The 12,573-nt window shown below is 43.2% G+C and overlaps 1 protein-coding gene across 1 annotated transcript in view; it reads left to right on the top strand.

Moving 5' to 3' along the window:
- TSPAN7 (tetraspanin 7) overlaps positions 1 to 11,533 on the top strand; it is an 88,187-nt gene extending 76,654 nt beyond the window's left edge. Inside the window, exons 6-8 of the mRNA XM_064407336.1 lie at positions 3,358 to 3,441; positions 9,989 to 10,061; positions 10,400 to 11,533. Of these exons, the coding sequence (XP_064263406.1) occupies positions 3,358 to 3,441; positions 9,989 to 10,057 (153 nt within the window). The 3' untranslated portion in view covers positions 10,058 to 10,061; positions 10,400 to 11,533. The remainder of the gene's footprint in view (positions 1 to 3,357; positions 3,442 to 9,988; positions 10,062 to 10,399) is intronic.
- The last annotated feature ends 1,040 nt before the right edge of the window (positions 11,534 to 12,573 follow it).

The following is a 12,573-nucleotide window of genomic DNA, read 5'->3' as shown; positions in this document are numbered from 1 at the left end:
AGCCTGAAATATCTTTGAAAACCAGTCAAGTAGACAACATTTTCTGGCATGTATTGTAAAAGGCAGGCTAGAGGATTATTTTCCACTAAGCCTTTCTTTCTTTCTTTCTTTCTTTTTTTTTTTTTTGCAATGGTTTAATGAGAGCCACTTGTTGCAGATGTGTGGAATGTTGGTGGTGTCCATTGGTTGGGTAACTCACAGTAAGCACCAGCAGAGTAATCTTGCATGAGTATGGAGGGTGAGCCACTCTGTTCAGCTGCTCCTTGTGAATTTGCACTAACTGGATGTTTTTGTGGAAGTGGAAGGAAGGTGAGAGGCAGGGCAGGGTGGATGTAGGGCTTGTGCCAGCACCCACAGGCATGGTGCCTCCTGGGCAGCCCACCCTGAGCCTCTGCTTCTGCTCCCTTCCCAGCAGGAGAAGCTTCCCAGCTCTCTGCTGTGGCTGGTGTTCCAGAGGCTTTGCAGTTCAGCACAGCCCTGCACTCCAAACCTTTCCTGGCTGCAAAACCATTCAGCCACAGTGCACTCCCAGCACTGATCTGGGTTTCCCCCAAGTGCCAGGCTTGCTCTGCCTGCTCAGGGAAATCCCTGTCCACCTGGGAGTTCCTCATGTCTCGGATGCCTGCTGAATTGTAGGAAGTGCCTGAGGGATCAGTGAGTGCTAGTCCAGGGCTAGGACACATTTCCAGCCATTCTTGCTCCTTGCTCTCCTGTCAAATGCACAAGTCACCCAACAGAAAAGCACTGCTGGTTCTTCAGGAAATAGCAAGCAATTACTTAATGTAATTACCTAGAGGAAATTTGGATGTTTGGAAGTTCGTATGGTTTTGTCTCATTTTCTGACATAGCCACGGAAAATCAAAAGTTGCAGATTTCTCTTCAGCTATGGTGAGATCTTGGAGCTGCCCCAGACGTTTGAGCTAAGTGGGATGCTTCTGAAAGGTGCATGGGAATAAAAAGCAAGAAGGAGAAAATGTTGTTTGGCCCTATCCTTTCACTTCAGATAGATACCAAACATCATTGCCTCTGACCCAAGCCCCTTGCTCATCTTGGAAACAGGCCCTTTGCTCTCTGAGTGCTGGAGAAAAAGGAAAATATTTATTGCCTGTCTTGTGGAAGACCCATCTCACCATGACTGTGGAGAAGTATATTTGGATTATATCTTTTGGTGGATCTTGCAAAACTATCAGAAAAACGAGTTCTCTATGAGCTAATCAAATTACTAGCAGTTTCTGAGGACTACTAATGAATTAACCAAAGAGGATTAAACGAATAATATAATTACAGGACTAAAAGACAGCATTCCTGGATTTTCTTTGCCAGTTCTGACCCTAACTTGCTTAGTGACCTTGGGTTAATTATTTAGGCTCTCTGTTTCTTCATCTCAGACAGCACTAATACCTAACTTTAAGGGCTGTCATTAGGATTAGCTAATTAATGTTCATCTAGTGCTTTTAATCACAGTTCTTTCCCAAGAAACCTCAAGAACTATTTCTCTCTAAAATCTTAAGAAAGGAACAGATGCATGGAGTCAAGAGAGATCAGGTGCTTTGTGAACTGTCCCTTCTGTGCTCTGGATCTCTGATCAGCACCCAGAGGTGCTTCACACACTTCTGTCCTGTAATGCACCAGTGGGTGCTTCATGAGCAACTGAGCCATATGTAAGCAAAGTTCTTCAGAAAACAGATTATTGTGGCTTGGGAAAACAGAGTCTTCAAGTGAGGAGGGTGATCAAAAGTCTGCCATTGCATGTTTTGTTGACAAGATCTTCTGTCTCCCTCAAATTACCACTGTGCTTCGGTGTTGCATCTCTCGAAGGCTCTTCAACAGAATAGGTTTCAGAAGAGCTGGGAGAGCATTAAGCCATGTCAGACAGAACGAAAATGCTGCTTGAGAAATCTAATCTCATTGCATAACATGTAGAGCACGCAAACTATAGTTGCTTTATGGGTTAAATAAGCAATCTTGAATCAGACTTACTGTACACTGTGGTAAAACACAGTTGATATGTACACATAAACATTTCAGAAATTAATCAGGACCAGCTGTGCTGGTCCTCAGCTACTCTAGGTTCAGCACTTCATTATTCTCAGGATTAAATGTCTTGCGATGTTATAAAAGAAGTTAAAGAAATGGTACAATTTATTTAATGAATGGCCTGTCTGAAATAAAGAACACTGTTTGTCCTTCTCGCTGTTATTTTTTACAAGCACCTGATGCTCTGAGGCCATCAAGAGTTCTTACAGTGCTTGCAGAATGAGGAGAGTGTGGGTGTAGGTGAAATGTGGAGACATTTCTCTCTTACGGGGCAGGAATCCAAGCTGGGAAAGGCAACTCACTGCTATTTCTGAGTTTTCCAATTTCTGATCAAGTGGATAAAGATATAATGTATAAAACTCTTCAGGACTGGTTTTAAGTCAGAATGTTGGTTATTTGAGGAAGGTGGCAAAAGGGGCTGAGCAGTGACTTTGGATTGTGGGGACAGATAATGGGGGTTAATAATGAAAGAAAAAAGAGATGTGTAATGGTTTTGGTGCCATCTTTCTGTTTTTCTTCACATATCAAGTCACATGTTTAGATTAAATTAGGCACCACAAAGTAGGAGATAACTTCAAATGCTTTTTTGAGGGGTCAAATAGGTGAGGGGAGAAACTTGGCAAACATTATTGTACTGGGGGGGGAAAATCTCAAAAAAGTCTATCCACCAGAAGGGCAGATATTGTATATGAATATTCTGGCCCCAGTCTGAGCTGTGAATTGAGGCCTGAGCAAGCAAGTCAGCAGAGGGAAAATTCAGTTTGGGGAGCAGGACAGGGAATTTTATGTCCAAGGGCAAATGAACCAAGAAAATTCATAAAAAACCCTTGATAACTTTGTTACATGGTTTAAAGTTACATGCTGTTCAGTGCCTTGCCTGGAGTCTTTTGATGGGTAAAGGCAAGCAGAATGCCTCAAGGGACACTTTATTAAATATCTAGAGTATTAGGAAATGAGCATAATTTACTCATTTTTGACATCTGTATTGTATTATAACATTGGTGTATTGTTACTGGTTTGGTTTCAGGTCAAAGCTATATTGTTTTTTAACTGACTTCCTTTAAAAAGACACATAAAAATGAGTGCAACATCACATTTAGATTTTAAAAGTATTGGAATGCATTTGTTTCTAAAAGTAATTGGTTTTGCCACAACTCTACATCATTCACTCAGAATTGCTATTTTTTAAGAAAAAGTGACACTGTTGGAAATTACAGGAGAAATATTGTCTAGCCAGAGTTCATTCTGAATGAGAAATTTGTATGTATGCATTCATGGCAGGGAAGGTCAGTGCAAAGAATGATGATGTTTGTTTTCCAGGGCTGTTATGACTTGGTGACCAGTTTTATGGAGACAAATATGGGAATCATAGCTGGAGTGGCTTTTGGGATTGCATTCTCACAGGTAAGTACACAAACACTCCCCTTCTCCTCTTTTCTTTTCTCCTCTTTTTCCTTACCTGGACTTCCAAGGAAGGAAGGATTATGGAAAGGGACTGAACTCAGCATGCTCATTAGTCCTGAGGTCATCTGTTCATTGATTTTCTTTTTTTCAACTTAAATGAAGTTTCTCCTTGGGAATATCAGTTACGGTTGAGCTAATGACTAGCTCAAGGAAAACAACTTGTCCCTGCACTGGGTCAAATAGAGGTTAACCCAATAAAACATTGGCTTAAATGGAGCATAAATGCTAAGACAAATAGCTTATCCATTGTTTGGGTAGGCTTCTATCTTCTAAGTACTCTTATTTGTTCTTAAAGGACTCAAGAATTCAAAGGAGTGCACCCTCAGGCCTCCCCATCCTGGACCTGGAGCGGACACTTTGTGACCAATTTTATTTATTTTCCCTTTAACACTGAACAGTGAGAAATGTTAAGTCTACCAAAATCAGATTGTTAAACCAACTCCTTGTCTGCACCAAAAGGAGTGTGGCAGGAGAGCAACAAGAGAACAGCTGAGCAGGGGTTTTCTGCTCCATGATATCCAAACTGCATTTATGTAGACAGGAACTGGGGGAAGTATAGCTCTGGTCAGATTGTTCTGGTCAAGAAGGGGCAGGAAAACACCTGCATCTTTCAACAAATGCTCCTTTATACCAGTCACTTCATATGTCACAGCAAGGACTCTGCTGGAAACACGCAGAAATGAGAGAGAGAGAAATGTGCACAATTCAAAACTGCCCCCAAGCTGTGTGGAAAGTGGCCCCACATCCTCTCCATCAGCATGCACACAGCCTGAGGGAGCCCTAAAATTCTCTCAGACTGGCTGACTGCCCTGCCTTGGGCATATCTGGAGGCCTGATGCCCTGTAGCCAAGGTGTTGGATGTGAGCAGGCTGGGGTTTGGTGTGGGTGGAAATGTTGGTTCATCACAACAGAGCATGTGCCTGCCTGTCAGGGATCCAGAAAAGGTGAACAGTCTGGAGCTGTTTGTGCATGGACAAGGGAAGGTCAGGGGTTTTTTTTTTTTAATAGGCTATTCTAATTCTTGTTGAATGGTGACAGCATTGATAATCCTCTCCAGCCTTGATTATGGCTTGATTGCTGCTATAGGACTCCAGGCTCAGGTTTCAGTTTGGGTTCTAGATAGCCAGAAGGCTCTAAAGCATCTTTTAAAATGCCTCCTCTAAAGTTATCCAAAAGAAAAATGAGGTGAGCAGAATTGTAAAATATGCTGCTGGGGGAAAAATTCAGGACCAATAGTGCCTGAAAGCATTTAATGGGTGTTTCAGGCAGGCTGCAAGCAGCAAGGGCTGCAAGGCACTTTGTCCCTGTGGCTGAGGGGGAAAACCAGGTGGGTTTTGGTGTGGTGTTGGCATCCCAAGCTGCTGGTGGCACCAGGAGCCCTGCTGCCAGGTGGGGATGTCACTCCCCACTCTGGGCTCTGGCACTGTGAGGACATACCCAGCTGCTTGGGGTGTTAGCAGACTTCTAAAAAAGAAAAGAGAGAGGCTGCAGAGGGGAAAAACACAGCTCTCCCAGGCTGTGAAGAATAGAAGGCAGCCAGTTGTAATTTACTGAGTAATCTGTTTTGCTGGGCCCAATTAGGGACAGTGTTTACAAATTGATTTCAGGTTAATGTGGCTGGCAGTAATGCCAGGCAGGGCTCCAGCTGTAGGCAAGGTTTTGCTGTTCCTATTGAGAATAGGTTTAATCTAAATAAAAGACAAATTAAATCAGGTTGCTCTTCTACAGTAAAGCATGCTCAAGGGCCTTTCCTTCACGTGATTTGTTAGGTGTTGACTAGCATGGGGAATGTGCTGATGCCCAGAAATAGGGAAAGCTGATGTAATGGCATTGCAAATCTTACAGGCCTGGCACAGACCTCCCCATCAGAGTCAAGAGTTCTTACAAAAACCACTGTGTTGCTGACCTTGTCTGATCTGCTCCTCGGGTTTGAAATAATAACAATAAAATAAAATTTGATGGTTTTTGGACTCGGATGCCAATGTTCACTTCCAGCTGGAATAATTTCCATTTAGCAGGTGCTCTTCAGAGCAGAAAAATTATTGCTGTGTTGTGCCCAACAGAGAATAAAATTATGCAAACTGCATAGATGATGGAGAGCTGTGCCTAGATAAAACTACAGTGCAGGCATTGGCTTAAGGAATGCAAGAGACACTGTCTGGAGGGGTTTATGGGTTGTGGGTAGGGGAGGCTCAGTGCAGTGTTCAGGCCACATTACTCGCTTTGTGCTGAGGGACTGACAATCAGCTGCTCTCCAAATGCTCCAAACCAGTTGTTGGGCATGTACAGGTCCCATCAGCCTAAGAGAAATTCCCATGCAGCCATGGACCCTCTGTACTGTGCAGCACCTGTTGTGGTGCACTAGTTTATTTAGTTGTTCTTTTGCGCTGGGTGATTGGGAATTGGCACAGAATAGTTTTATATTGCCCTGTATAGCTTATGTTATATCACATGGTTTGTTATCCCTTTCCCCATCTCATGGCCTTTCCCTCACCCACCCCAGTACCCCCTGGTGGTCCCTCCCCTGGGTTACCCCTCACCTCACCACCCCTGGTATCCACTGGCTGTGGACCTCTCCCTCTATCCCCATCCTGGGGTATAAAAGTCCCCTGCCACCACGGAATGCCCACTTTCTCCCATGGGTTTGTCCACCTGGTGTGTCTCTTGGAATAAAGGAGAACATTTCCCACGTGGAGAAGGGCATTTCTCAATCTTTTACCTTTATCTATGAATTATTGAGTTGGCAAGGCTCCATAGCTAGCCAGAGTGGACCCCAACAGCCCAGCAGAAAACTCAATAATTCAAACACCCACCTGCCCTCTACTGTCAGCATCAGCATGGGCAGCTCTGGTGCAGACACCATCCCCCTCGTCTGCTCCAGCTCCTCCTCGAGCACAGGGAGGCTGGGACCTGCTCAGGGGTGAGGGATTCACATCAGCACCCAGTATGTGACTTAAATCTGGTCTAAGCCTGGGCTGTTTATGAATGCTGATCACAGTGGATTCAGTGTGGAGGCAGGGCCTGTGACAGAGGCACACCACAGCATGGGAGGCTGACTCAAATAAGTGACGTGTGACACAGAAAATTCTCTCTTTTAAAACAGAGCCAGAGAACTTGCACGTTTGGAGATTTGCATTTTGAGAATATGACAAGGTATTGAGCTAAAAAATTATTCCTGATGGGTTAACCCCCCTGCCAGTTTTGGCTTACCTGACATGCTGATGAATTCCAAGTTAGCTCAACAAATTTCTATTTATAGAAATTCTCCCAAAGAATGAAAAATGGTGACAATACCAAGACCCAAAACAAAATGGATATCCAAATTGCAATTCAGTTGCTTTCTCTTCAGTATAATAAGGTGTAATAAATATGTCATGCAAAACAGCTTCCAGTCAGTGGTAGCTCCTACAGAATAAGTGTATTAAAAAGCCAGTTATTATGTGTACAGGAGGGATAAGACTGCTACAAAATATGCTGTGGGTGGTTTTCAGTGCCCAGAACTAAGATGTACCTGAGATTGCTCCTAGAAACCATGAGAAATTCACTGCATTGCTGGAATGAGAAATTCTGCTTGCTGGAATGACCTGTGGCCTGAGGGCAGTGGGTTTCCCACTTACCTAAACCAAAGAATTTGTCAGCATTTTCAAGTTTCCTGTGGCATGACCATGGTATGGAAAATTCTCTGCTTTCTATATAATAGCTCAGAAGACCAAGATAATCTTAGGGAAAAATGGAAGAAAATAAAAAAGTAAGAAAGAAGACAAATGCAGAACCAAGTCTGACAACTTAGCACTCAAAAATCAAGAGACTAAAATCAAATAAATGAATAAGTGGATAAAAGTTGAGATGGGGCATTTGAGAGGCAATGGGAGTGCAGGGAAATGAATACAGCTCCCAGCAGCAGTTTCTTTGTGGGAATCCTTTAATTCCAATTCTTCTGGTTTTTCAAAGGAGCTGCAGGAACCTGGTGCACAATGGGATAAGGAGCTTCCTCCTGCCTGAAGAGCAGAGGAGGCAAGTGATGGAACAAATGCAGAGAGCAAGGCAGGGTGGAGAGTGCTGATTTGTGCTGCAGTCTGGGAGCCTCTAGCCTGACTGAAAAGCAGAGGACTCTAGTTCTGCCTGTAATGAAAGAGCACCATGAAGAAAATTCAGCAGCTCAGTACAATATTGCCTCTTTTTGGCTACAGGAGGAGCAGTGCTCTTGTGGTTAAATGTGGAAGTCAACACATTGAAAAGCACATGTTTTTATATGCATTCAAAGTGTTTCTAGAATATTTATTATAGCTCTGTTATGTCCTGGTAATACTTAGAGATGCTGAATAAAATGTGTGTGCAATGTCTTGACATGCATGCCATTATTTTTGAAATGCAGAGTTAAACATTATGTCACTGTAACCATTTAAATGCCTAAACCAGCCTAAGGTCAGAGCCAAGAATCAATAAGTGGGTCAAAGATCATGAAGATAGATCCATGAGTAACCTGCCACTTGTCTTAGGAGTGAGCTGAGTAAAACAAAACACCATTACATGCCTGCAGATGCTACAAAGTTTAGACACACTGATTATTGGAGTTACAGCCTGCACAGAACAGGAGAATCCCTAATTAGAGGTGTCTGGGGAAGTCTGCTCCAGTTGAAAGGGGAAAGAAAAGCCTGAGGTTTCCTGTTTGTAGAGGCTACAGCATCTTTTCCCTTGTGAACCTGCTACAAGCAGCAGATTGTGGTTGAGAAGAACTCTGGCTGTAACCTGGGTGCTTGTGATGGGGAAAAATAAACAACTTCAATTTACATGCATTCTTGGCCATTGTAGAGAGGAATTGATTCGGGTCTGGGCAGGAATTTGCTCAGGGAAAATATTTTGGATTAAGTACACTCCAAAGTTTATCTTACTTAAAAATACAGTGAGGCAGAGAGGTAACTTCTGAGTCCAGCCAAGGAAGGTAAAGAAAGACTGAAAGTCACCACAAACACAGAAAAGTGACAGTGAAGGAGGTGGGGCAGGGCCACCCAGAGGCACTCACTCTGCTCAGCCTGTCACAGCATGGAGAAATACACACCACTGTCCAAAACAGAAATCTCATTCTCCAAAATTCACCTGAGCTAAAGAAACAGTGCATGAGTCAGCTGCAGGAGTGTCATGTAACCTATAGAATGTGGTTGGTTTTCAGCAACACCTTCAGCAATTGATTAAATCATCCTCCCAGTGATGAGTAGAAAAGGCAACAAAATGGCTAGAATGTCTTCTTGGTATAAACTGAGATTTTCAGAGCTGAGGAGGGTTTTCACTGTGCGCATATCATTTTGGCAACTAAAAACACAGCCCCTGGACCCTGGTAGCTTTGGTTTTTGTAGGAGATTGGTCAGGAATTGATACCAGTGCCCCACATCTAGTTCTAATCCAGGCAGTGTCATCCTTGGTGCCAAAATCAGGGGTGCATGTGGGGAACAGGAGGGTTCAACCTGCTTTTTAATGTGACTCGGTGCCCTTTTGAAATTCCCAGAAGGGCTCTGGTGGACACTGAAAGAGGAAACTGAACAAACTTCTGGCAAAAGAAGCATGGGCTGACAAGGACTGTGACATCTTAAAGGCAGGAAACAGTTTATCCAGATTTGAGTTAACCCTGGCTTGGCCTTGCTCTGGGCTGGTGCCAGCCCAAATCAAGCAGTTGCCTGGTACAGAGGATTTTGATGATGATTGTGTTAACAAGGAGCACTGCCTGGTCTAGGAGAGGGGACACAAAATCCTGGCGAGTGAAATAGGAAGATCCAGTCTGGATGAGCAGCCAGCCAGTCTTACCTAGGCATGCTCTGGATATGCTCAGGAGTTAATTAATTGACCAACCCCAATGAGAAAAGCGAGGTTGAATTATTTACAGCATATTAACACTGTTGGCACATGAAGGAAGCACTAAGAAATTGCAGTAGACAAAACATTGAAAAGACTGAGTGCTTATTGATGAGTGGAAGCCTGGGATCTGTTTTCAATAATCTGAGTGACAGCCAAGGGAATAGTGAACGACTTTTTAAAAAGTTATTTCCAGATTTACAACGCTCATTTCTACAGTGCTGTAAAGGCAGCACAACCACTGTGGGACATCAGGAAGCTTTTCCATAGCACAATGATAAAGAAGTTAAAGGCACCAGCTCTAAGGGCTGATGGGTGGAGCAAGTGAAATACAGCCTGTAACAAGCTGATACCCACATCAGTTTATTCATCCACATCTGGCTTGGCAGACATTGACAACGGGATTAAAAAATACCAAAAAGGCATGCTGTCTGTCCAATAAATGTCAAAAATCAAGAGGAAAATCCAACAAAGAAAAATAACAGATTTTAATGCTGTTTTTCTAATTAGAGCAGTCTTTAAAATAGGACATAAATACATTGTGCATAATAACTCCGGAACATGAATTATATGTTTACCAATGCTCTGCATTGATATATTTAACTTAAATTCTGTTCTGTCTCTGTCTTGTCTGGAACAGTTGATCGGGATGCTGCTGGCATGCTGCCTGTCCCGGTTTATTACTGCTAACCAGTATGAGATGGTGTAACAAGGTGAGCTTTTCCCATTTTCCAGGTGGTAAAACTATAAAAGCCTTGCTATGTTGTTGTGGCTGTGCTGCTTCTGCTGAAGACAGCGAGCAGGTTTTACATTCTGAGCGTGTTCATTGAGAATTAAGCCTTCCCATGGTCCTCTTTGCTTTAGGATTTTCATCCCTATTTTGTGTGTGGTGGGAAAGAAATAAAAGGGGTGGGGGAAATGCAGTGTTGAATTTCATCATTTCAGTTTTCTGGGGAAGAGAGAGCAAAACACCTGCTGCGAATACCGGTATCAACCAAAGCAACCCACTTGTTGGTTTGTTGTTTTGTTTTTCGGGTTTCTTCCTCTCCAGTCTTTCAAGAAGCGTGAAGTCCAGAGCCTGTGTGAAGACCAGGAGCTGCAGAATTGGAGAAAGACTGCCATGAATGTTATAGCACACACTGTCTCTCGCACGCACGCACGCACACCCCCACGAGCAAGCCCGTGCGCGCGCACACTCGCACCCCACCTCCCGAACTGTCCCATGCGTAGTGTCCCATTCTGTGAAGTTCCACGGTGCCACCCCGAGTGGCCGGGTCCCCTCGGCCTCCAGAGCCAGCCCCCACCCCCGCGGCTCGGCCCAGGACGGCACCGTCTGTATGTTCTTGGTCACACAGTAGTTGCATCGTAAGTTAACAAAGGTAACTCATTAACAGCATTGATCGGGCTGTGCATGTAGTGACTGGAGGGCATAATTAGCCTTTCACCATGGTTAATAAGTGTTGCACACATTCATATAAACCGGTATATGAAATATATATTCTTTTTGGTTTTATCTTAATTTCTTGTTTTGTTTATTGCTTTACTAAGGTTTCCATCCTTTCCCCCTTCCCCTGCGCCTGTCCCCCTCTCCCCAAAAACAAAGGAATCAGTAACATAACATAAAGATACTTGAAAATGATGTTAAAATGTTGTGCTTGAAGGGAACTGTTATTCCTGATGTTCTTCTACATCTTTGATTCTTACTCAGTGTTGTATGCCTAGTGCGTATCCCGGTAGGCTTTGTCTAGTGCATTTTGCCTCGGAACCTGATCCTGTGTAATACTGTTATTAAGCTGTGTTGTTGCTTACTGTGAAGGCAGAAATTTTTGCTCCCTTTATTTTTATTACGTAGCTATGAACTAATTGAACTGTGCTGTACTGCGGCCTTCATACTTTTTTCCTGTTCTTTCTTTTTTTTCTTTCTTTTTTGCATTGAGGTTGCAGCCACCAAGTACATTGTTGAATCAAATCGAAATAAAAACACACACACAGACACACAAAAAAAAATCGCAAAAAAAAAAATAACAGGCATATGAAATATTTTTGGGGGAAAGCAAAAGTTTAAAACCTTTTTAAAAAAAAAATAGGACTTTTTTAATAATGCCTCTGTCTAGCATGCCAACGAGAATGCATTGATATTGTGAGTATTTGTGATATACGTATTAATAAATGGAACCATTACAGATTTCTAGCTGCTTCTGTCTCATTCTTTAGTTATAAGAAAAGTCTTTTTGGGAGGGGGGAAGTGAACATGAAACACCCTGGAACAGATGGCGTGACGTGTCTTTATGTGTTTTTAAACAACTAATTTGCTTGTAAAAGAGAAATGTTACTACTCTGGGACGAGGAAAAAAAAGGAGCTGGAATTGTTTCAAAACTCCTTCTACAGCTGGTTTCACCACGTGACAAATACATACCCTCTGCTTTGCAAGTTTTCTGCTTGTAATTGTTAAAAATCTGCAGTGTTTAATTATCCCATCCTTAGTGCTGTGAGTGATTTTGGCATTAAGCGTTCCTCTCTTGATTTTGGTGAGAAAGGAGAGAAGAGAGCTTTGGGGTTGAGGGGTAGGCTCGTGGAAAGGCAGGCAGTTATCTCTCACTTGAATAAGTGAAATGTCACAGATGTGACAGAAAACCCATGGAAGTTTAAACCTGGCAATTTTGGGCCAAGCCCTTAGCTTGGCAGTGTGGACAGAGAGGGATACTTGAGAAGTCCTGGAGCTTTCTGGTTGTGGGAGCTGTGCAGCTGCTGGAGTCCCAGTCCTTCCTCTGTCTGTCTGTCTGTCCATCCACCAGTGCCACTGTGACCCCTGCCCGGGGGGCTGCCCTGCCTGGTGCCTCCAGCATCAGATCCTGAGGAACATTTGGGTGGTGCTGGCGTGGGCAGTGCACTCCCACTGTGGCAGTTTCTGGGGTCCCCAGACAGAGGAGGAAGGAATGAATCAGACTCCATGTTCTTAGAAGGCTAATTTATTATATTATGATATTATGTTATATTAAAGAATGCTATACCAAAACTATACTAAACTATACTAAAGAATATAGAAGGATACAGACAGAAGGCTTAACAAGAATGATGATGAAAACTCGTGACTGCTTCCAGAGTCTCGACACAGCTGGACCATGATTGGTCATTAAGTTAAAACAATTCACATGAAACCAATCAAACAATGACCAGTTGGTAAACAATCTCCAGACCACATTCCAAAGCAGCAAAAACAGGAG

Source organism: Passer domesticus, chromosome 2 (assembly GCF_036417665.1).
Source record: "Passer domesticus isolate bPasDom1 chromosome 2, bPasDom1.hap1, whole genome shotgun sequence".
Classification (NCBI taxonomy): Eukaryota; Metazoa; Chordata; class Aves; order Passeriformes; family Passeridae; genus Passer; species Passer domesticus.
The sequence above is the reverse complement of the archived record's forward strand: the minus strand, read 5'-3'. Positions and strand labels throughout refer to the sequence as shown.